Source organism: Equus przewalskii, chromosome 20 (assembly GCF_037783145.1).
Source record: "Equus przewalskii isolate Varuska chromosome 20, EquPr2, whole genome shotgun sequence".
In the NCBI taxonomy this organism is placed as follows: domain Eukaryota; kingdom Metazoa; phylum Chordata; class Mammalia; order Perissodactyla; family Equidae; genus Equus; species Equus przewalskii.
In genome coordinates this window covers 46128094-46152507 of record NC_091850.1, presented here as the reverse complement: position 1 = coordinate 46152507, position 24414 = coordinate 46128094, and the positions used below count along the sequence as shown (strand labels likewise).

General features: G+C 38.7%; 1 protein-coding gene across 2 annotated transcripts in view; it reads right to left on the bottom strand.

The window, feature by feature from the left end:
- The window catches only part of DNAH5 (dynein axonemal heavy chain 5), a 267264-nt gene that overhangs the window by 67033 nt on the left and 175817 nt on the right, over nucleotides 1-24414 (bottom strand). For both annotated transcript variants that reach the window (XM_070587179.1, XM_070587178.1), the window contains exons 53-59: nucleotides 20171-20301; nucleotides 16504-16657; nucleotides 15747-16014; nucleotides 5952-6183; nucleotides 4678-4792; nucleotides 4254-4430; nucleotides 104-307 (exon numbers count right to left, since the gene is read on the bottom strand). In XM_070587179.1, coding sequence (XP_070443280.1) covers nucleotides 104-307; nucleotides 4254-4430; nucleotides 4678-4792; nucleotides 5952-6183; nucleotides 15747-16014; nucleotides 16504-16657; nucleotides 20171-20301 — 1281 coding nt within the window. The remainder of the gene's footprint in view (nucleotides 1-103; nucleotides 308-4253; nucleotides 4431-4677; nucleotides 4793-5951; nucleotides 6184-15746; nucleotides 16015-16503; nucleotides 16658-20170; nucleotides 20302-24414) is intronic.

The following is a 24414-nucleotide window of genomic DNA, read 5'->3' as shown; positions in this document are numbered from 1 at the left end:
CGTACAGTAAATTCTTTTCAGAAATTTACTCTCTTAAAGGACTATTCAGATACTCTAATGAACGTTGAGTCCTCCTTTGGCCCACGATTATTGAACTACTAACCTGTAAGTTCTGTAAAAAGTTCCCTGCAGTCATCAGTTTTAAAGATTCCTGCCAGGAAGGAATTGTACAGCTTTTCTCCAGGTCAATTTTCACCGCATTGACTTTCCTTTGAAACAGCAGCAGCACACAGTCCATGATCCGCATGATGAGGTGAGGGGGTCGACCCAATGTGCGGACAGTAGCAATGTCTGAGGGCTTGATGGTCTGGGGGAGGAAAGGAGGTTGTCATGCAATCGCAGATAAGAAAGTGCAGACAAGCAAACCTTTAATTTCTAAATGCTACTATTTTGACTGAGGAAAGCAAGCATTTCTAAGCTAGATGTAGAATTGTGGGGGCTAGATGCATATTTAATCTCAAAGAAATATATGTCCCCAAAAGTTTAAATTTTTACAATTCAAACTGCCAGGGAGAGGACAGACAGTGAGAGAAATGTTGGCGAGCAGATAAGGAGCTGTGACTTCCCTAAAATTATGCAGACCACTTTGTGTCAGAAAACAGAAAAGTGTAATGTGAAAGAAAAACAATACTCAGCATTTAAGCAGAGACCAGGGATTCTAAACCAGGAAAATGCCAGTTCTGGCAGTGCGTTTTTACTCATTAGTTATGTAGGTCAAGGATCTGCCTCTCTCTCTTAAGGAACTCAGACTTGTCACACAGGACTGACACTAGCAGGTAGCCTCAGGGCTGACAGATTGAATAATTAGAGGTTTCTTAGCTGGGAACTGACCTTTAAATGATGAAACTTGAGCAATATGAATTTCACTAAGCTCTTAGAAAAGTTCCATTCCATTTCTAGTATGGAGATTCTTACAGAGTAAATTATTTAATAGTCACATAGACCCGTTGTGGTTGATAATAATCGTTCTATCTCTTACACACTCTATGGAATAAGGATTGGAAAAATATTAAATATAAGAATCTGATACAGCCCTATTTCTAGAACAAATAGTGGACATTCATTCCTTCCAGATCTTGAAAACCCTCCATCTTACTTTCATTTGCATCTCTTTTATCAAAAGAAGGCAACCAATGACCTTCTTATCAAAGCAAAGGATCTTTTCTCTGAGGATTGAGAAAGAAAAAGAAGAAAATCACTGAACTTGGTAATTAGGAATGAAACTATACACTTTGAAAAGGTTTGTTTCAATAGACTAGCATTTGTGAAAGCTCGACTGCCGTGAAGGAGAATTTCCTGTAAAGAACTGGAAATGGCAGATAGACTTTTATTTGAGAAGTGTGGCTATAAAAGAAAGAAAGGAGAGAAATATAATAGCAGCCACTGAGGAAAGTGGGGTCAAAGTAAAGTTATATAAGACATAAGGGTTGATCTAAGATGCTTATTTTTACTTTAGCTTTAAAAAGGGGAATTTTCAAACAGAATTGGGCTCAATTATGTTAGGTACCCAGGCAAGGGGTATGTCTGAAATTCAACCTATTTCAGCTAAGTATTGGATTCCTCTTTTCTCTGCAAGCAAAGCAATATGACTATTACATAATTTCCTAGACATCATTGCAATATAATAGTTATTCAACATCTGGAGTTATTTTGTGTTTGTGTCGAGTCAGAGTAGCATTGAGATAGGAGGAGATACATTCTTTGCTGTTACCTTATTTGTTACATAGATTTATGTAACCTGATGCCAAAATGTTAGAGTTTGAAGGTACCTGGAACTTTCTTAGTAGAAATTGGTAGTACCACATTTCAAGATTTCAAAAGCTCACAGAGGAAATGAAATGGTGGCAGAATCCATGAAGGAAATTACTGAAATTCTCTCCCCCACACCCCATCACCTTACATCTGTTCCCACACATTTCTGTTTTGATGATTATGTAATGCAGAATATTTTAGTGGTAGAAAGCATGAAATTAGGAGGATACTGTGAAACATTTTATAATATCAAAAAAGATGCCAAGCCTATTAAATCTTGGAAAAATGTATGCCTTTGAGCATGACCTGAGATGCCATATGCTCTATTCTTATGATGCCATTAGGTATTATGAGTTCGATAAAGATGTAGAAGTTTCTTTACACTATCATTGTCTTCTCTCTGTTGATTAGAGATTCTCAGTGAAGCCAAAATGCCCAAAAACGGGGGAGGGGATGAAAATTGGGATCTCGAAGTGATATCTGCACCCCTATGTACATTGTACCATTATTCACAATAGCCGAGATATGTAAGCAACCTAAATGTCCATCGACGGATGAGTGGCTAAAGAAAATGTGATATATACACTGGAATATTATTCAGCCTTAAAAAAAATTAAATCCTGCCATTTCAGACAACATGGATGGACCTGGGGGGCATTGTGCTAAGTGAAATAAGCTAAACACAGAAAAACAAATGCTATATGATCTCTTTTATATGTGGAATCTAAAATAGTCAGATTCATAGAAGTAGAGAGTAGAACGGTGCTTGTCAGGAGCTGGTGGGAAGAGGAAATGGAGAGGTAACAGTCAAAGAGTACAAGTTTTCAGTTATGCAGGATAAATTCTGGAGATCTACTCTACAGCATTGCCTACAGTTAACAATACCGTATTATACATTTCAAATTTGTTAAGAGGGTAGATCTTAGATTAAATGTTCTACCACACAAGATAATAATAATAGCAATATAAAAGGGAGTAGAGGAAACTTTGGGAGATGATGGATATGTCTATGGCTTGATGGTGGTGATGATTTCATGGGTGTACTACACTTATCTCAAACTCTTCAAGTTGTGTATATCAAATACACACACCTTTTACATGTCAATCATACCTTGATAAGTTAGTCTTTTTTAAAAAAAAAAAGGTTGGGGGGGCCAGCCCCATGGCCAAGTGGTTAAGTTTGCGTGCTCCACTTCGGCAGCCCAGGGTTTCGCCAGTTCAGATCCTGGGCGTGGACATGGCACCAATCATCAGGTCACACTGAGGTGGTATCCCACATGCCACAACTAGAAGGACCCACAACTAAAATAAACAACTATGTACTGGGGGGATTTGGGAGGAAAAAAAAAGAAGATTGACAACAGTTGTTAGCTCAGGTGCCATTCTTAAAAAAAAAAAAAAAAAGTAGAGTCTGTTTAAAAAAAATAAGGGAGGGAGATGAGATGCCCACCAATGTGAGAGACTGAAGACCTCGGTGGACTTCAAGGATTAAAAACAGTGTAGCCAGTGTAAGGAGCAATGGAAAACAATAAGGAAAGATAGAACGCATGTAAGAGTAATGTGAAAAGTTGGAGAGATAGAAGAGAAGGCAATATCTTCATTGTCTCAAAAGAGTAGAAATTCATACTTGAAAATTGAGTCAGAAAGCTTAAAGATTCCACTTGGATCAAAAAGATTTAGAAATGTTCTAGGTGGTGTCCTAAGGAAATGGTAAAAAAAAAAAATAATTACATCATCAAGTAATGATGCATGCTCAATTGAGGTTATGTGACTTGAATTAGTGGTAGACAGATCAGTAGTGTTTCATTTCTCCAATTTCTAGGCCAGTAATCAATAACGTAAGGCAGTAGATGAGTAAGACTGGAGTAAAAGCAATCCTAAAATGAGCCCCAGACAATCTTCAAATGAGTCTTCAATACTAGACCAGCCCTTAAAGTTGTGGCCTATTTCAGTCACTCATCGTGGTTTCTCAGAATCCAACTTCCTTTCTAATTTCACCATTTCTGTTCTTGCTCCACGATTACATTGAATAACTGTGTCGGAAGCCTGCTCAAACTCTGACTTAATGAGCTATAATAGGTCACTAGTTCTCTATCTAGATAATTCACGGATAAACTCAGAGGATGTTGTATCTTACAGACCTACTCCAAGGTCCTCAATGAATGAGTGAGGAAATGTTATTTTCAAAATTTTATGTGACTTTCCCAATGTCACATAGCTTACTGGTGACAGAGTTGAAATGAGAATCCAGGACTCCTGACCGCCATTATATGACACTGCCCATCATTCACGAGGGAGGAAAATGAGATGTGAAGTAGCATGTGCAAAATCTAAAAAGAGCCAATAACATCTCCAAGCAGAAAATACTACTTGAAACCGTTCCAGTGGAGAGAGCTGTGGTCGGGAGCAGCAGAGCACTTCCTGGTTGTTATTCATCCTTTCTGCCCTGGTCCTCCTCCTAGGCCCTAAAAGCTGACACCTGTTATATCACATAGATTTACCTGCAAGGCTGCTTCCGCTTCTTCTAAAGCTGGTTTTGCTGCTTCCAGTTTCTCTTCGGCAATGGCTTTATCTTTAGAGATGCTGTCTACAATGGCCTGGGCTTTGTCTTTCACCTTCTGTACCTCAGCCTTGACCTTTTCGGCAGCCTGGGCTTTCATCGTCACTTCTTTTAAGACCTAATTCAATACAAAATTTAAAAAGATACCTCTTCAAAAATTACCAAAGACCCAGCACATTTCTGCCTTGATTTGTTGATTTTCTCCACTTACACAATTTTTCATACATAAAATTGAGTACAGTATTCTAATGGAAATAAATAATTTAGACTTTCATGGTTATAACTTGGTAAATATGCATACATCATTAACATTTATGAACTGGGAATTCAAAGCGAATGTGGTATATGCGTAAATGTCCACCCACCGTGTCAGCTTTATCATTGGCCACCTGCAGCTCCTTTTCTTTCACTTCCAGCTCTGTGCTCAGGGCTGCAACAGACTCCGAAGCTTCTTTTAGCTTTTCCAATCCTGTATTCATTCTGGGATTGAAAATCCAAGAGAGCAATGTTGAAATTTATGGTACTTGGCCACATTTTCCAAGTACTGGTCCACTCATATAGATAGTAATGGTAATATGGGAAGGAGGAGTGTATAGACCAATAGCCAATCCAAGAGGGTTTGACAAAAGGGGTACGTGCCCAGGCTTGATTCCAGACAGAAGACACTTTTATCTGCTTCATAGACCACATGTAGGAAGAGTGAACCTGCTAAAAACATTCTGCACGACGTGAGGAACAACAGTGGGTCTAGAATCTGGATCACACAGGAAACATGCTTAAGGAAGTTTAGCTAAATGACAATAGACTTCAAATGCCTGAGGCCCTGTCACAGAGAAAGGAAAATAAATAACTTCTGTTTTTAAAAGAGATCAATGAAGTTAAAAGAAGATTTGAGATCAAGAAAAGAAACAAACTTAAAGCCATCAGAACAGCCTCGTGAAGGGACTAGCTGCCTGCGTGACCTGAAAGAATGTGATCTTAAAGATGGAGCCCTCAGAGTCACTCAGTCCAATCACCCACCCAGGGGTCCCTTATGCAGCAACCCAGGCTGATATGGGCCATATTCAGGCAGAAGATATAAGTGTTCAGAAAAAAGCAGGGCAGAGCAGTGAAATGTGGAACCAAACTTCGTTTACTATGCAGTGAACGTAAGCATCAGCCAGACTCTTCTATCCCAGCCACTCAGAAAGTGTGGCAAGAGAGAGAGGAGAGAAGGGAGAGCGGATGTCTGTACTCTCAACTCCCTTCCAGGTCTGTTATTTCTATCATTACTTCATCCAGTGTTATAGAAAGTGGTAGGCCAGATAAAAACCTGGCAACATTTTATCCCATTGGGCAACAATAAATTCCCTAGCAACCATAGGATAATCCTTTGGATAGGCCCAAGAGGAGGGTTCTTCAGCCTCAGCACTATTGGCATTTTGGGCTGGATAATTCTTTGCTGTGGAGGATTGTCCTGTGCACTCTGCATCCCTGACCTCTACTCATTTGATACCAGGGACACCCCTCTGCCCCCTGTCATCTGAGTTGTAACAAAAAAAATGTCCCCAGTCATTGCAAAATGTCCACTAGGAGTAAATTTGCCCCCAGCTGAGAGTCACTGCTTTAAAATACCTTTATATTTTAACTTCACATCTACCTGTTGGCCAGAGTTCGCACTTCCACATGCTTTTCTCCATATATGAACTTGTAGCCCTGAATAAAGGAGAGGTACGATTTGGGCGTCACATGCGTAGAACGTCGGAATCTCTGGAAGTAATCAACACACTTCTCAGCTACCCCATCCTGGAAGGAGCCCATGCACTGGACCACTTCCTTCTTGGTTTCCAAACTGCAGTCAATGTCATAGGAAGAGAGGAAGTGTTCAGACACTAGAAAGAAGAAAGATGACAGCCTGTGAAATATGAACATCAATTACCACTTTAAAAATTAACTGGCTATTTTTAAAAGACAGACAATTCTTAGGACTGCGTACCATTTTTATAGCCCCAGTTAGGTAGATACATGTCAGTGTTTTTGGCCCCAAGACTATGATATCAACAATTTTCTTTTCCCTTTCATGTACAAAACTATAACAGATTGTAAGCCTATCATCATTCTTTGTTTTCTCGTACTTACACAGAGAATTCTCTTTGGCGCAACTGTAGGTTCTGGCTGTCAGCCAGCCTGTTTTACAGTTTACATAAGAACAAAAGTGGTACAAATAACTCAGAAATCAGTGCCAACTTGGTACTCATATTTAAGAATCTCACTTATTTATTTTTTACCCAGAACCTGACATACCCTTAATTCCCCTAGGCTGTGACTACATTTGGCATGTGGAATGTTCATCACTAAACTTCTTTATGCCTGGGCCATCTTGTTCTCAAATGTGGTAGCTAGCCATTTGTGGTCAATTCAAATTTATAGCATCCTTTAAAAATGTTTGGGTTAAGATCTCCTGTTGCAGACCTTTATCGTCCTAACAGCGCCAAATATGGGACCAATCCTAAGACAGTATTTCCTATTATCAGAATAGGCCACAAAGTCCGAGCTAACCAATCACCACATACATACTGGGTGTCTGTTACACATCCACCACTGTGATGGGTGCAATGGAGCGAAAGAGTTGTATGAAACTTGGTCTCAACCCCATGGAATTGACAAGGGTTGTGCATAAGGCAGTTAAAAATTATTACAACCCTCTCTATGTATCTCAGAAAAAATGGCCTATGGATTTACTTAAAAAGTATTGAATAATGTATATAAAAGTTGCAAATAGAAATATGGCCAATAAAAAGGGAGAGAAAGAGAAAGAATCAAGTGAGCAAACCTATCAGGTAACAGTGGGCAAATAAATAAAAAATGGTATCTTTTCACCATTAGTAATTGATCACTAAAGTAAGTTCTTAGTGCAGTAATTGTGGGGTAGTGTTTACATCTGTGTAAATAATAGAGACCATTTATCAGTTTATTTAACATAGTTTATCATATACACTGAAAGGCAATTAATAATTTATAAATCAGTAATTTATAAATAATAATAAATTAAGACACTCAGAAGTCATTTTTCTCACATGCATTAAGAAACCACTATAAAGAACAGTTAAAATTCTAGGAAGTTTAAGTCTGGCTAATGGAAACATAGGAACAATTCTTGTCTGTGACAAATTTTTTGTAGGTGTTAACCACAATGGCTGTAATATTCACTATGTACCAGGCATAATACTCAGCACTTTACTTGGCATTACGGGACATCCTCAGGGAAGTCCCCACTTTGCGAAAACTTCCTTGTAATTACTATGCAATGACTTTTTTCCTTCTTATGTGAAGAGAGAGTATCAATAATAGTGACTTTTTTCTTATGTGGCAAGTTGTCTTTTTGTCTCTCCAAAAAGTCAAAGAAAATAAAAATGGGATGGATTTGAAGTATGTTTCTCCACAGACCCGCAATCTCTGATGCAGGAAAGGTTATAAAAAGCATCAGATCACTTCCTCTAAGAGTGACCCAAGCCTGCTGAGACTCAGACAAGAGGCCATGGAAAACCCTTCTGTCATCTTCAACATCCAGTCCCTGAGGATGCAAGGCCAGTTTGGGGGCCCACCTTCAGGCTGATGTCTGAGATTGGTGTGGGTTATACCCTGGTACTGTATGTTCACGTCACTTGATGGGGAATAAGGTGAGGTATGTGTGGGTCAGAAAGGAGGACACTGGGCTGAGTCCCTGAATTTTGGTGCCCTCGAATTTCTACTTCATTTGGATTCAAAGAACTGAGGTAACAAAGTGAGGAAGGTACATTAGCTCCCTATCTAGTATCCATCCCCTCTCTTCGTTACTAAAAGAATCCCAATTTTGTTCAGGGTATCAATATACCCAACTAAAACTCTTTGACTCCCCAGACTCTCTTGTAACTAGGGGTGACCCCATTGTGGCCAATGGCATGTAGTCAAAAGTTCCTGGGGAAGATCCTGTCCTGAAATAAAAGGCAAAGCTTCATGAGGCGCCTACAGACATGATGCCTTGAGATCCAGCCGCCATCTTGTACCTAGAGGAAAAGAGCCACATCCCAAGGATGACAGCAAGGTAGAAGGAGTGAGATCCCCAACGGCATGGTCCTAGACTGTGCATCTCTGCTTTTTCTTGCTAACAGAAAAAAGAAAACAAAAAACAGCCCTACTTGTTTAAGCCACTATTTATCTGGTTTTCTCTTACAGTCAAACACATTCTTAACTGACACATTCAGACAGCAAGCGTGACTAATCTTGGTAGATCCTAAATTATAAAACTTTATCAGTTAATCCTTATAAAATCCTAAGTGATGGACATTTTTATGTACATTTTACATACAAGTAAAATGAGGCATAGAGAGTTTGCCTCTGGTTACAGAGTTGGAATTCCAACCCAAGGATAATGAACCCCAAAGTCCACATCACCTTGGTTTACAAATTCAAATAGAACCAAACCACGTAGAATCTTTAGAGTACTAAACAAATATTTTTAATTGAAGCCCAAAGGTCAAAAATATCTACTGACTAATGTGCTTCATAAAGAAAATATACCAATTTTTCAGGGAAAAGGTAATGCTAAAATAAAATAACAGGCTCAAAATGACCCTCATCACAGCAAACCAAAACTTAATTGCAGTTTCAACCTCTCCCAGAAATATAATCTTAATCAACCAGTCTGGAATTTTCTGATCAGTACCAATGAGGTGATCTGTCACGTAGGTCCTCTCCAACCCCCAGGGTAATGGGAGACAATCCACATGATAAAACCCTTGCATTCCCTTCCCCTCAAAGAGAAGAAGTCCTGGCCCCAAATAATCCCTTCTTCTCTTTTGCTAATAGCTCCCTTGCCCCACCCTTCTTCCTATAAAAATCTTCCATTTTGTACAACCTGTCAGAGTATCGCTCTGCTTACTAGATGAGATGTTGCCCAATTCATGAATTGCCTAATAAAACCAATTAGACCTTCAAATTTACTCGATTGAATTTTGTTCTTTAACAGTGGGAAGTACTGTTTTTGGTATTACTTTCTGAGGGGTTACTGTGTGCAATTGCTTCATTCCTCTTTATGCTACATCACTAGTTGTGAGCAGCTGCAGAAGCAGTTGGTGGCTAAGTTATGAGACTAAAATCTTGTAGAGTATAAATTAAGCAATTTTCAAAGAGAGCCATTTTATTTACATAATTAAAACGACCTTCTTTGAAAACAATACATATGCCATATATATACTACCGATTTTGTTGAGACTTTTTTCCAAGTGAGGATAGCCTATTTTAACAACAGTACTGATTTAAAATGGAATCTAGAAGAACATTAATAATTTTCTTTACCTTGGAGAAATCTAAATGAAGTTAATTGACTTAGTAGTGACTTGGAATCACGGAGATTCATGAAGAAATACAAGACCAGCACAATGAAAATAATACAGATTTTAGAAAGAATTAACTCAAAACAATTCCATAGAAAGCTGAAAACAAAGATGTGCCAAAATAAAGATTACTAAATGCTGGGAAGGACAAGGACTTTACAACATAAAACAAAGTATATTTTTCTTTAAATGTTCATCAAGAGATTCAGTCAATTTAAATTCATACATATAAAAAACCCACTTTTTTTCAAAAGCAGTATAGTTATTAAAATACTACAAAATCTAGTATTTGTGCTATGTGTGGGATAAAGGGGAGGATACTTGGCTCCTTCTGAGTATCTTTACATTAGAAAAATACTCTACACAAAAACAACAAACTATGTAAAAAAAGGAAATTAAGAAAACAAGCCAATTTACATTAGCATCAAAAAGAATACAATACTTAGGAATAAACTCAACCAAGGAGGAAAAGACTGGTACACTGAAAACTATAAAACACTAATGAAAGAAATTAGACATAAATATATGGAAAGACATCACATGTTTATGGGCTGGAAGAATTAATATTGCTAAAATGTCCATACTACCCAAAGCAATCTACAGATTTAATGTAATCCCTATCAAAATTCCAATGACATTTTTTACAGAAATAGAAAAGAAAAATCCTAAAATTCATATGAAACCACAAAAGACCCCAAATAGCCAAAGCAAGTTTGAGCAAGAACAAATCAGAATCACATCCTGATTTCAAAATATATAACTATCCTATAGAAACAAAAACATTATGGTACTGGCATAAAAACAGACACATGGACCGATGGAACAGAACAGGGAGTCTAGAAACAAACCCACATATATATAGTCAACTGACCTTGACAAGGATGCCAAGAATATTCAATGAGGAAAGGATAGTCTCTTCAATAAATAGTGTCGGGAAAACTGGATATCCACATGCAAATGAATGAAACTGAACCCTTATCTTACACCATACACAAAAAATCAACTCAAAACAGATTAAAGATTTAAACATAAGACCTGAAAGGGTAAAACTCCTAGAATAAAACATAGGGGAAAAGTTTTTTGATATTCGTCTTGGCAATAATTTTTTGGATGTGACATCAAAAGCACAAGCAAGGAAAGCAAAATAGGCAAGTGAGACTACATGAAACTAAAAAGCTCACGCACAGCACAGGAAACGATCAACAAATGAACAGGCAACTTATGGAATGGGAGAAAATATTTGCAAACCTGATAAACAGTTGAAGTCCAAAATACAGGAGGAATTCCTACAACTCAAGAGCAAAAAAGTAAGTAACCTTTGGGCAAAATGGGCAAAAAAAATGAATAGATATTTCTCCAAAAAAGTCATACAAATGGCCAACAGGTATATGAAATGTGCTCAACATCACTAATCGTTAGGTAAATGTAAATCAAAACTACAATGAGATATCACCTCACATCTGTTAGGATGGCTATTCTCAAGAAAAACAAAAGATAACAAGAGTTGGCCAGGATATAGAGAAATGGGAACCCTTGTACACTATTGGTGGGAATGTAAATTGGCACAGTCACTATGAAAAACAGTATGAGGTTCCTCGAAAAATTAAAAATAGAACTACCATATCATCCACCAATCCCATTTCTGGGTATATATCCAAAGAAATTGAAATCAAGGTCCTGAAGAGATATCTGATATTTCATTGCAGCACTATTCACAATAGACAAGACATGGAAGCAACCTAAACGTCCATCAGTGGATGAACAGATAAGGAGAATGTTGTACATACGTACAATGAAATATTATTCAGACTTAAAAAAAGAAGGAAATTCTGCCATTTGCAACAACATGGGTGAACCTGGAGAACATTATCCTAAGTGAAATAAGCCAGATCAGAAAGACAAATACTACAGGATACCCCTTATATAAGGAAGCTAAAATAGTCAAATCATAGAAACAGAGAATAGAATGGTGGATGCTAGGGGATGGGAGGAGGGGCCAGGGGGAGGTATTAGTCAAAAGGTATCAGTTATATAAAATGAATAAGTCCTAGAGATCTTCTGTACAGTATAGTGTCTATAGGTAACAATACTGCATTGTATACTTAAAATTTTTCTAAGAGGGTAGATTTCATGTTGTGTCCTTATCACCAAATCATCATCGTTATCATCATTAAAGAAGTCAGGAGGAACCTTTTGGAGGTGATGGATATGTTTATGGCATAGATTATGGTGATGGTTTCACAGATGTATACTTATATCTAAACTTATCAAGTTGTATACATTAAATATGTACAGCTCTTTGCATGTCATTCATACCTCAAAAAATGGTTTAATAAAATGCATCTTAAGGAATAAATAAATTTGAAAAATACATAACAATGCTTTTATGGGAAATATTTATTTTAATCTAAATAAATATGTTAACACAAATGAAATGATATATTTCCTTATTGATGTGGCTAGAGATAATAATTTAATTTAGAATCAGCATCCTGAAGGCAACTTAAATGATGGTTTTTCTAGAAAACTTGTTGCTAATTTTATAAAAATAACAAATCATACTTAAATCACTAAGTGAATTAAGTACTTCCAATACCCATGGATGGTATTCTTGCATAACAACGTAAGGCAGGTTAGTATTAGGTGTAGATGCTGGTTTTCCAAACAAGATTTTATACTTATTAAAGAAAGGAGCTCTGTCTCGTGTCTTGTAATTATTTCATCCACTACTGTGACTATCCTGGTACTAAATATTCACATAGTATGCAGGCTGTAAATACTTACTAGACTAGACTGGAGATGTTATAACCACAAAAGCTTACTGGTTATCAAAAGGTTTAAAAAGATTTAAATGTCCAGGTGCATTATGTAAAGTTTAACTTCTACAGACACAGGAGGTCCAAGAAAGGAGAAAAAATTTAAATATTCCTAAGTGAACAAAGGAAGAGCAAAAGAAGTGGTGAGTCTTGATTAAGCTTTGGAACTTAGATAAAGAGGATAGGAGAGAACATTCTTGATGATTGCAAGTAAGTTAAGGTCATATTATGGAAGGATGATCAATTTTGACAGACTGATTCATTCATTCAACATGGTAGCTGCTGAAATTGTGAACAAAAGATATGAAGTCCTTGATCCCATTGAGTTTTTAGTCTAGTAGGACAGACAAGCATTAATCAAATAAATCACACAAGTAACCATATAAATTGCAAACTGTGGTTAGTCCCAGGAAGAAACAGCACACAAGATACTGTGAAATGGATAACAGGGGAAGAGGCTTAGTGGGGGAAAGGGGCATCAGGGGACAGTCTCCTGGAGGAAGTGACATTCAGTTGAGCCAGCATTATCCAGGCAAAGGCAGGAGGATGCAGGGAGGATGGGAGGAGGAGGGCAGTGCATGGGAAGAAAAAGTGCATGTTCAAGGATTGAGGAGAACAGAGCAGGAAGAAAAAGTGACCTCAGGTGCAGCTGGAGAAGTAGGCTGAGCCAGCTCATCCCAGCCTTGAAGGCCATGCCAGAGATCGTGGACCTTTTTCCCAGGAGCAATGAGAGGACGTGGAGGACATGAAAGGTTTAAATAGAAAGCAATGTGATTGAGTTTGTGTTTTTATCATTATTCTGTCAGCAATGTGAAATGAATGGGAGACAGGTGAAAGAGGAGGAGAGATCATTAGAAAGCTATTTGGGTTTTTCCAGGTGAGCGACAATGATAGCTTAGCCCAGGATGTCAGTGAAAGCGAAAGAGTTGGATAGATTCCACCAATATTTACGAGACAAAGTCGACACGACCTGATGATGGAGTACACTTGAGAGCTGAAGGAACGAGAAGCGCGAAAGACAAAGAGCCCTCTGACCATACAGCCCGATGGACGATGGTGAGACTTCCTGAGAGAGGGAGACCAATGGAGAACAGTCCAGTTTTAGACATTTTGAGTTTAAAGAGCCTGTGAAACATCCATGAGAATGTGTGCAGCAGGCAGCTGAGCACACAGACTTCAAGCCAGAGGACAGACCAGACTAGAGATAAAAATTGATGAGACGTTAATACATGGGAGGCTGAGTATGAGTTTTCCTGGGAAGAGAATCTAGAGCGAAGAAAGGAGTCTGCCCTGCCTTCCAATAAGCCTGGCTCAATAAATAGCATAAAGTTCAATAAATATGTTCTGAATAAATGAGCAAATAGATGCAGGCACAAAGGTCAGGAGACTTGCTAGAAATTGAGGACAGAGTAATGAAAGTTTTCCTGTCTTCCACGTAATCTTGGCTTGGGTTGATGCCATGAGATTTAAAAGAATGGGGCAGATTTGTGAGAAATTAACAAAGGAAAGACCAATAAGACATTCATCCTGTTATAGGAGGGATGACCGAAATAGGGACTTGGCTGGAAGGGTTCTATATATAAGTTAAATCATCTTAATTATGGTATTTACAGTTTGTCACCTGAAATTATTTTTATGGTTAATAATAACATCTTACATGACATTTTACAAAGTACTTGCATACTAATTATCACACATGCCACATTACAATGTTTCAGTCAAGGACAGACCACATATACAATCGTGGTCTCATAATTTTACTACCATATAGCCTGGGTGTGTAGTAGGCTATATCATCTAATTTCATGTGAGCACACTCTATGATGTTCGCACAATGATGAAATCGCCTAATGATGTGTTTCTCAGAACGTATCCCCATTAATAAGTGATGCATGACTGTATTTCATAGTAAACTTTAATACAGCTCTAAATATTGTCATTTTGTGCTCTGCATTTATATCCTACTTCAAGGATTTTAAAGTTTTACCCTTAGTTGTAGTTACATTTTAATAGAACTTAGAATTTTAAATCACTGGTCTTTTCTCAAACCTTGAATACAAGAGAAAACTGTACATTTGTACTTTGAATACATTAAAACATTCTGTGTTTAAAAGCCACAAATTGGAAAAACATTATCGCCAATAGTAGTGGGTTGAGAACAAAACTTCCCCAGTGGATAAGAGTTTGTTAAAAAATAGATATATACGTACATACATACATACATACATCTATATACATCTGGGCTCTAGCCCCAATGCTGATGCTGCTGGCTTGTTGAACCTCTGACAATTCCCTCAGCTTCACTCTCCCCAGTTTCTCCATCTAAAGGGCAGGAGACGGGCTAATCAGTCATTCTTTCACTGGGTACCACAGAGCTGGAGAGGCAGGTGTGGGAGTGGCAGGAGTGGGGTGAGGTGAGAGGGCAAAGCTCCAGAATCCTTCCTCCCCTCCACTTTTCACTGTTTTATCTCTTAGGGCTACCTGTAAGGTTTTCCTGGTAAACAAGACGCTTCTTAATTATTATTAAAACACAATAATCAGACAAAATGTTTGAAAGCCACTGCCCTGAATCAAGGGAACTTTTATATCGTTTAAATAATTCACAGATAATTTCTCACCAAAAGCTGAAAAAAGCATAAACTACATGAATGATCTCTAATGTCTATACTACTTTTATGATCAATGTCATTTACAGAGTAACAGTAGCATTAACATTCCATAGGATGAAAGATTAGACAGAAGCAAGGACTCCAGCCATAGAACATTGTGGGTAACATCCTTTTCAAGGAGACAAAACCATCAGAGGATTGCTGGATAAGATTTCCTCTTTGATTTCCAGCACTGCAGCCACAAGAAGGAAATGTCCAAGAGACTCCTGGCTTCAACTACTTTGAGGTTAACCAACCTATGTAAAAAATAACACAAACACTATCAAAGATGTTAAAACCTCAGTGCCTTCCTGTGACATCCCAGAACCTGCCTGGGGATCCAACTGAGAAAAAGTCTTCAGGCATCTCTGAAAAGACGAGAATCACTGTACACTATTCCAAGGGGTAACGGACTGAAGATCTCATTCTCTGATAACCATGCTCTGAGAAAAATTAGCTACCAAATGAGAAAGAGCACAACCTTGCAAAAATCCCCAAACATTGGACAAAGTGACTTTTGGCTCAACCCAGTCCAGAGAAGGCAAAGAGCACAGAACCTAAATAAACAAAGACTGTAAACCAGAAACTCTGACATAAAAATTTCCACCACACTAACCAGCAACTAAGGCATCCTTAGGCCATCGGCTGAACCAGTCAATGGTGCATCCTGAAATAAGGGCGGGGAACTTCAAAGCTCGATTTCGGAATTTCTCCCCAACTGGTGAAAAGCAGAGCACAATGTGAAGGTTCTGTCGGACCCGACTCATGAAGTAGTCATGCAGGTTCTCATTGGTCGGAGGGCACCTGGGGTATTCTTTTTTCATGGTGGATATGAGATCACTATTGATTTCATCAATTTCATCACGAGCAAATAGGTTGGAGACCTAAAAGAGAAGTGCAGACATTCAAATTCGGTACAGGCACGTGACAACAGATTGAAATATATAGCTGAGTACATATATGGTCTTTCCTCCATTTGTGTTCTCAAACTCACCTTCACAAAATTAACCAAAAGTCTTCAAGATGAGACACATTTTAAAATACACAAACAATTTTATTAACTGAAAAGTCGTAGCCCTCTAAGGGGTTAAATGGATATATCAAGAAGCCAATCGGCTTTCCTTGTAACCTCCCTCTTGTGTTTTTTCACTTGTCATTTGGAGTATTCATTGACATTTTAAATGCATAGCTCCACATTTTGATTGGGAGTTTTACTCTCCAAAAACTCGATAGAAAAAGCCTTCCTTCATAGTGATCACCTAATCCTTAATAACAGCACTTATCCAAAACTCAAATAGAAGGAAATATAGACAGCTCTAATGTTGGAGGGAAACAGAAGAGACAAAACACATGAAGAATTAGTGAGCTCCTACCTCCCCCGATGATAAAACATTGTTCATATATTCCAAAAATGACTCGTCCTTAATCTCATTGTCTGTGAAAATAAAAGTGACTCCTCTGCCTTGCTGACCCGCTGTTCTATACAAAATCTTCAGGTCTTCCATCAGATTCGATGTGTTGTAGGATCTAAAAAATAAGGTCATTGTGTCATTAGCTAAACTACTTTGAAAAGAAGGACAGATCCTTATCACAATGCTTTATGCCATTTAGTTAACCAAAAAAAGCTGATATTGTTCCATCAGATAGGTATTTTATTGTATGTGAGTGTTACTAGTTCATTATATTTACTTACGAAGATGAAATTGATTTTTTTTTTCTTTCAGTTTCTAATAGCTATTGCTTTGGGAGTAGCAGAGGTGCACCATCTTAGTTAAGTTCTGAGTACTTTGCTGTTCACTAAAGTCAAAAACCATTTTTTTAATTGAGGTGGAATTAACATAGGACATTATATTAGTTTCAGGTGTGCTGATTTGATATTTGTCCATATTGCAAAATTATCACCACAGTAAGTCTAGTTAACAGCAAGTCAAGTAACATTACATTTACTTGCAAAGATAAAATTGATTTTTAAAACTCCACATTTTCTGAAACTTTATAATTAATTTTCTTCCACACGCAAAAAATTGAAAGTGAAAAGTCAACCTGAAACAAAAATATAATTTTTACCACAAGTGTCATCTGAATGTGTACATGTCTCATTTTGAAAATATTTGTCAGGACTGATAATAGAAAAGTCAAATGGGAATATTTGCTAAGCACCCACCTGCAACGATATTTTAGAAGATACCTCATAAATTAAATGAAACTAAACTAAATCATTTCACGCCTTTATTACACGGGGTGAGGGAGATGCCCTATTATAAATGGTGCCCTCTTCATCCCCTAACACAATTATTTTCATTGCATCGTTGGATCCCACGTGAGAGGGTTTGCTGAGCATCCAGTACACTGTCGTACAATAGCTAGAAACGTTATGGGACATCCCTCTCTAAACCTTCTTGCATTGCCAAAAGCAATCCTTCGGTGGAAGTCAGCTTTCAATCACAAAATGTTAGAGAGGTCCCAACATAGAGTAACCCATTACTTCCAAAAGTGAAAATAAAGATATTCCAATCCTGGAAGTCACACTTACTAAATTATTATCTGAATTTTGTGTCATTAAATAAAGTCAGAGTTCAGAGCACAAGAGCAAATGGCCTTCTGATTTTTTAAAAGCTACTAAATATTTAACTTCTACGCTTTGTGCTTTTTTAACATCTAAAACCTAAACCCTAGAACCAGAAATACCACTAGCCTGCATCAATATTTTAAGAAGACTTCTAGAGAAGTGAGATCTGAGAAATTAGACAAGAAGTTTAAAGACACAGTCTCCCGTAAAAAAAAAGACAAAGGAAAATAACTCACCCCAATTTCTCAGGATATGGGGAAAACTTCCAGCCCAGTCCCCTGGATCAAGGACCCCGCTGCCTCAAATAATATGACTTGAGTTATCTAACAAATGGCTGTGCTTCCCAAAAGCGAGGCTCTTGCTTCCTGAGCCTTGGCCACATAGCTATGCAAAGGCTGATGCAGTAGGATGGTCTCCTGAAGGCTATGAGAAGGCAAGGAGGCCTTGACCCTTCTTTCCATGAGTAATGAAGCATTCCCAGTATGACATGCTGAGGAATTAGTTTATCATAGAGAGAGGAGTCAGAAGATGTTTTTATTGAGGCAGTGTGGTGCAAAAGGTCAAGCCAGACCAGAAACCAGAAATATCATGGTCATTCCCAGGGAGAGTGGGGATTTCAGACAAGTTATAGCCTTTCTGAGTCTCAGCTGTAAGACAGGCTAATGTTATATGCCGTGCTAACCCATAAAGTTCTTTTAAAGATCATATTAACAAGTGCATGGAAAAGTGCTTTGAAAACTATAAGGTTTTATACAAACATTAGGAACAAAACTCTCAGAGTCCAATCTCTGTCCTATATGGGTTATTTGTAATCTAACTCTGCTTCTATCCACAAACTAAAAGAATTATACACAAGGTATTTATTGGATTTATTCTCTAAGCAGAACCCTATAATTCAGACCAAATAAAAGTCTAACAACAGCAACTTGAATATCTAGATCTCCAAACCCAATGTTTAATAATTTTCAACCTTTGTCCTAGCGGGTGACTATGCACCCCATCAATGAGACAGATCAGTTGGATGTTTTACCTTATTGGGCCAAGACAAAGCTCTACATCTATGCCCAATAGGCTAGGAATTAGTTTATCATAGAGAGAGGAGTCAGAAGATGTTTTTATTGAGGCAGTGTGCTCCCACACCTGGAAATTAACATCTAATAATTTTCAGCCGAAATAAACTTCCCAAACCAGTCCTTTGCTTCGAATCTTCTCTTGCTTAATCATGAAATTCAGGTTAGCCTCTCTGAATCACCCCTGCTTATGTCTTCATGTTGAGTTCTCACTTCCTAATTCTCCCAGCACTACACAAATCTATCCGACGACCTCCCATCTGAGGTTCCCCATCTTGATGAGTTCCAGCACCATCTAGTTTCCCCAGATAGAACCAGGGTGGACCAAGCCCAAAAGCTCCAACTTCCTAACCATCTCTTGAATCTGTCTTCATTTCTCCATTCTCACTGCTACCACTTGGGACACCATCATCTCTTGCCCAAATCCCTGAGACAGCCTAATAACTATTCCAGCTCAGCTCCTTCCATCCATTTTCTGTCCATACAAATCTGACATGCCCTCCCTAGTGGTAACTCATTAACAGTTTCCTATTGGTCTAGAATGAAGTCCAGATTCCTTATCACACCTTCAAAGGCCTCCATTTCCCTTCCTTTCCCATCTTCCACTTTATGCTGTACACCTAGCCATATTTAATGTCTTCCACGGCCTCAATTGTGACTTCATATGTGTTCATCGTTTTGTCTAGAACATTCTTTACCGCTCCTCTTCCCTGAGATAAATCCTGCTCATATTCAAGTCTCAGTTTAAACATCTCTTCTTCCAGGAAGCCTTTTCTGACCATCCCTTAGACTAGCTTAGGAGTCTCTCTCTCATATTTCAATAGAATCTGGCCTGCATTTATTTCCTTTTCATAGAGAGCCCCCACATATCACACCTCACTGAATGAGTTATCCGGTTGTCTGTCCATAACGTAAACTCCATGATGACACGGGCAGGTGTACCTTGCTTACCATGTACTCCCCGGCCACAAGCCAGTGACTGATACACAGTTGGTGTTCAATAAATATTTTTAAATGTATAAATGAGTAAATCTATATACATTTTTCATCTATTCTCCTAGTTTATTAACATTCTTGAAATCTGAATTAATATTTAGTAGGGATAAATTTCTCCTGAAATGCACAAAAGGAATACTCATAATACTTATACCATGCATAACAGAAAAACAGTGAGGAAGTTCTTCATCGCAAAGAGAGGCTGAAATGCTTCAAAAGCAAATTATTAATGTGAAATTTTCATGGTCCATGACAGAGCTTGAAAGGAGAAGATGACAAGTCAACATGTAAGAAGGAAAACTATTATGATCCCTTATGTATAAGAAAAACGCATTCTTAACATCAGGCCTCTGAGAACCTGCTATCAAAATCTATTTCAGGTTAATTAAAGTGAAAGCTTGTTACCTTGTCAGAGTGATCTGGAAGGAAGTATAGCCAGCAATGAAAGAAGCCAACCTTGTCAGGCTCTGCTTTCCCGATCCACCCACTCCAACCAGGAGGGCATTTCCCCGGGGAGTACGAATGACTCGTGAGATCTAGAATATGGAATAGAAAAAGCATGTATTGTCCAACATTTAAATAGTCCATTTTTTCCTATTTACTTAATAAAAGCATTTTAGAAGATGTAGGTGTCCCAGGATCAGAAGGAAGAGATATACTGGCTGGATGAACGAGGACATCTCTGAAAGAGAACAATGTTTGGGAAGTATTGGACAGGATGTAGAGTGTGGGCTGTGCCTTTGGGAAACCAGGAGATGACCAGTACAGAAAAGTCAGCAGGCAGCCCAGACCGGGCCTTGTCCTGTGTTTTCAAGGAGATAAATAAAGAAGACTAAGTTTCTTTTTAGTTTGCCCAACCTAATGCAGTAGGATAGGAAAGAGAATAGAAATTTCAAAGCAACATATATCCTTAGAATACAGAACACACTGTTGATTGGAATATCTTCCACATTTGAAAAATGACAAAGAGTTTAAAGTGAAGAAAATTCCCAAAATATGGCATAAATGATGGAATTTTTTTTTAAAGAAGATAAGCATAAACACCTTCCTATTATTTGGTCAAGAGAGTGATACCTAAGATATCTACCAAGAAGTGATTATGGGTGGACCAGAAGTGCACTCTGGGCCAGTCAGTAGCCCCAGACCACTCCACATCACCTGTGACAGAAGTCCATGTTTCTCCACTTTTACTGGTATTGAATGAACTACTTACACCATCAGGCCTCCAGCGCCACCTGGAGGGGATTCAGTGCAGAATTCTCCTTGATGCATTCTTCATCTGGTGTAATAACTGTTTATCTTTCCCTCCTGACTGCATTTTAAGCCTGGGGTATTGCTGTAATACCCACTTTTCTCTATGATAGAGATAGACAGATGATGGAGATAGATGACAGAGAGTGGGATGGGGGCTGAGAAGGGTCACTTCTCTTCGGCTGGGGAAGCCTCCTGGGGTAATCCAAGCCTGCACGCTGCCAAGCTTTTGTTAAACATCCTTTCTCAGGATTCTCTCCACTGGCAGAGGCTATGCTCTATTCCTGTTGGGACTGCTCTTGGTTTTTAAATTATTTCCCATATTTAGTGTGAGTCCAGGAAATGGAGACCATTTTCCTGTCTCTGCGGTGGCCCTGAGGGTCTGTGGGAAAGGCAGGTGACACACCCCTTTTTTCCAGCCTCCCACTCACCCTCTCCACGGATTCTCTCCGAAGTTGCTGTAGGCAGGAGAGTAGGCGTACTGGCAAGAATTCTTAGGATTTTGCCAACATCTATTCATATTCTTTACCCCGTATTCCTTCAAGAGTCACAGATAATGCATGGTAAGGAGCAACTGTAGGTCACACTAGAACTTTCTGTGTCTTTCCTTGGTTAACATCTTTCAAAATAAATGGCTTTTGTCATAACCATTTCCTTTCATTGATGCGAGTGAATATAGTAAGGGTTTAAATAATTGTTGTTAATTAAGTATTGGGAATCTTCACCCCAACATCTCCTCCTGCAACTGGGCCTAGGTCTTAATATTAAACTTTTCGATTCCCAGTTATTAGTATACGGTCAATCCTTAAAACATACTTGACAAATTAACATATATAGGAACAAACAAATAGAAGGTTTTAAAAGTGGACTCAAAAAACTCATAATTTGGTAAAAACAAAGTATAGGAGAAAACACAGTCAGGTGAGACCTTCAAATGGGGTTATTTTGTCCCATTATGTAGAGATTGTGAGATAGAGATATTCGTTTTTTAATTCAAATAGTAATTTCTTAATTAAATAATTAGCAAAAGTTTCAAAAATTGATAGCACCCATCCTGCCCTGCAGGTGCTCCACTGTAGCAGGGGAGAGAGACCTAGTAACAGAAGGATGGTAATGTGCCCCGGCGAATGCTGGGACGGACAGGAATGACGGAGGAAGAGGAAAGGATGGCAAGGAGACAATGATGCTCGGTGCAGGGAAGGCTTAGATGTGCAACTGGAATTTGATCTGAATCTTGAAAGACAACTAGAATTTATCACACAAAGAAGATGGCACACCGTGCAGGGGTTGGGCTACATTTTAAGAAGAGGGAATGGGAGGCACAAAGTCTCAGAGTCAGCAAAAGGCTTGAGGCAGCCCCATAGGGGCTGGAACTTCAGTACCAGGTATAGAAATATCAGGAGATAAGGGAGAAAAGGGCTGTTCAAGGCCATAGTGAGGACTTGATTAAATTCCAAACCTATTTAGCAAGCATCTCGAGGGTACCTGACTCAGCAGAACTCCATCCTGTGAATAGTGAGGTGAATAAATTGGGTGCCCACCCTCACAGAGATTACTGTCCAGCAGGGAAGAAAAACACACAGACAGATAAATTCTACACAACGCAGCACCTGCTGGGAATGAGGTGCTGGTGAGATGCTCTGGAACCAGGGTGTGTTGAATCACAAGCAGTTGATTTTTCTGGATTACACACGAGGCAGAGCATGATTCACAAGTGGTAGAGTGGTAGGAATGGGCTAGATCGTGAAAAACCACACACGCCATGGTTTGAACTTTAACCAAAGAGGCACAAGAGATATTGCAGAGATATTCTCCATTTTGAAAGAAAATAGTTATTTGAATTAACAATGGAACTAAGAAATACATGTGCTCTCATATCACATTCTGTTTCGCTGCAGTTTTCATCGTCAATTCTGTCTCTTGGCTTCTATCATGTACTGTAACTGGGTCACATATTTCAAGGTTCACACCCACACAACACAGTTTGGATGTACTGTACACAAAAAATAAGAGGGTAGAAGAAAGATTTGGCCTAGAAGACAGTGAGGAATGTGGTATTTTAGCTCTAAAACTCCAGTCACCGACTCTCTGGCCAATCCTAGAGCAGACACACTGGGGGCTAAGAGTGAGGGAAAACACAGTCAAGGAGCTGTGCTGAGGCACGCACGCCTCGAATGTCACATCCAGACAAAGCGAAGAAATGCTCATCGCTCATCATCTGTGCTGAGAAAATGGAAAAAAGATAGTTATAGAGAACTTCCTCAAGCACAAGACTAACGTAAATAACCTCATCTTCAATTGGAGCCACTGTGAAACCCCGGTCAATCAGACTTTGTCTCCAATAGACACTTAGTCATGAAGTTGCCTTTGGTATTTTTTATTTAGAAAATATGCTTTGCTTTTTTTCTTCTTCCTTTTAATGATTAAATATGACAGAATGCCTATTCTTCCTGAAACACTTAACTCTTAATCAAGTATAACTTAGGAGCTAATTTCAAAATGTTATTTATATTTGCCTTTGGAAGAACATTTGCACTCATAATTTAGTACAGATGTCTCAGGTTCTGGAAAATTCAGAGTTTCCAAGCTGGTTGTCCTCGTGCCGGGGAGACCCAACCTCGGAACAAACTCTCTGTCTTCCTCCCTCTCCCGGACTCACTCCAGCTGTGCAGAAATGCCTTTCTCCCATTCTTCCATGTCAGGGGGAGAGTTGACAAGACCACCTCTAAAACCCTCCCCATTCTGAAGATTCCGCAATTATTAGAATTGACAATTTGTAATTATGAGATTGTCCCTCATGGTTAAACCTCAGTAAGGGAAGACAGCCTTGAATTGTCTTCTTTCTAAAGAAAAAGATGTAATCTGAAAAAGCAGTTGACATCAACAAAGTGAGAATATCAACAATGGATTTTAAATGGCATTATCTTCCACCATAGATAAATTAGGTCACATAAGTTATCACGTAAATAATATGTTTTAATTTCAACATTTGAGGATCAACTGTCCTATGAATGGATACTGTAATGACTCACATGACAGGCTAGAAAGGAAATTGTACTTTCCTGGTAGATTTCATTCTAACAGAATTTTCGTCCAGCTCTAAGGCAATTTTTATGCATTACATTTTAATTATCATTTCTAATTGTGGTAAAATACACAGAAGATAAAATTTACCACCTTAACCATTTTTAAGTGCATAGTTCAAGGACATTAAGTACATTCACATTGTTGTGCAACCACCAGCCCCCCCCCCCATCTCCAAAACTCTTTTCAAAAGTGAAACTCTGGGGGCCGGCCAAGTGGCATAGGGGTTATGTTCACGCGCTCCACTGCAGCAGCCTGGGGTTCACGGGTTCAGATCCCGGGAGCAGCCCCTCCCAATGCTTATTAAGCCATGC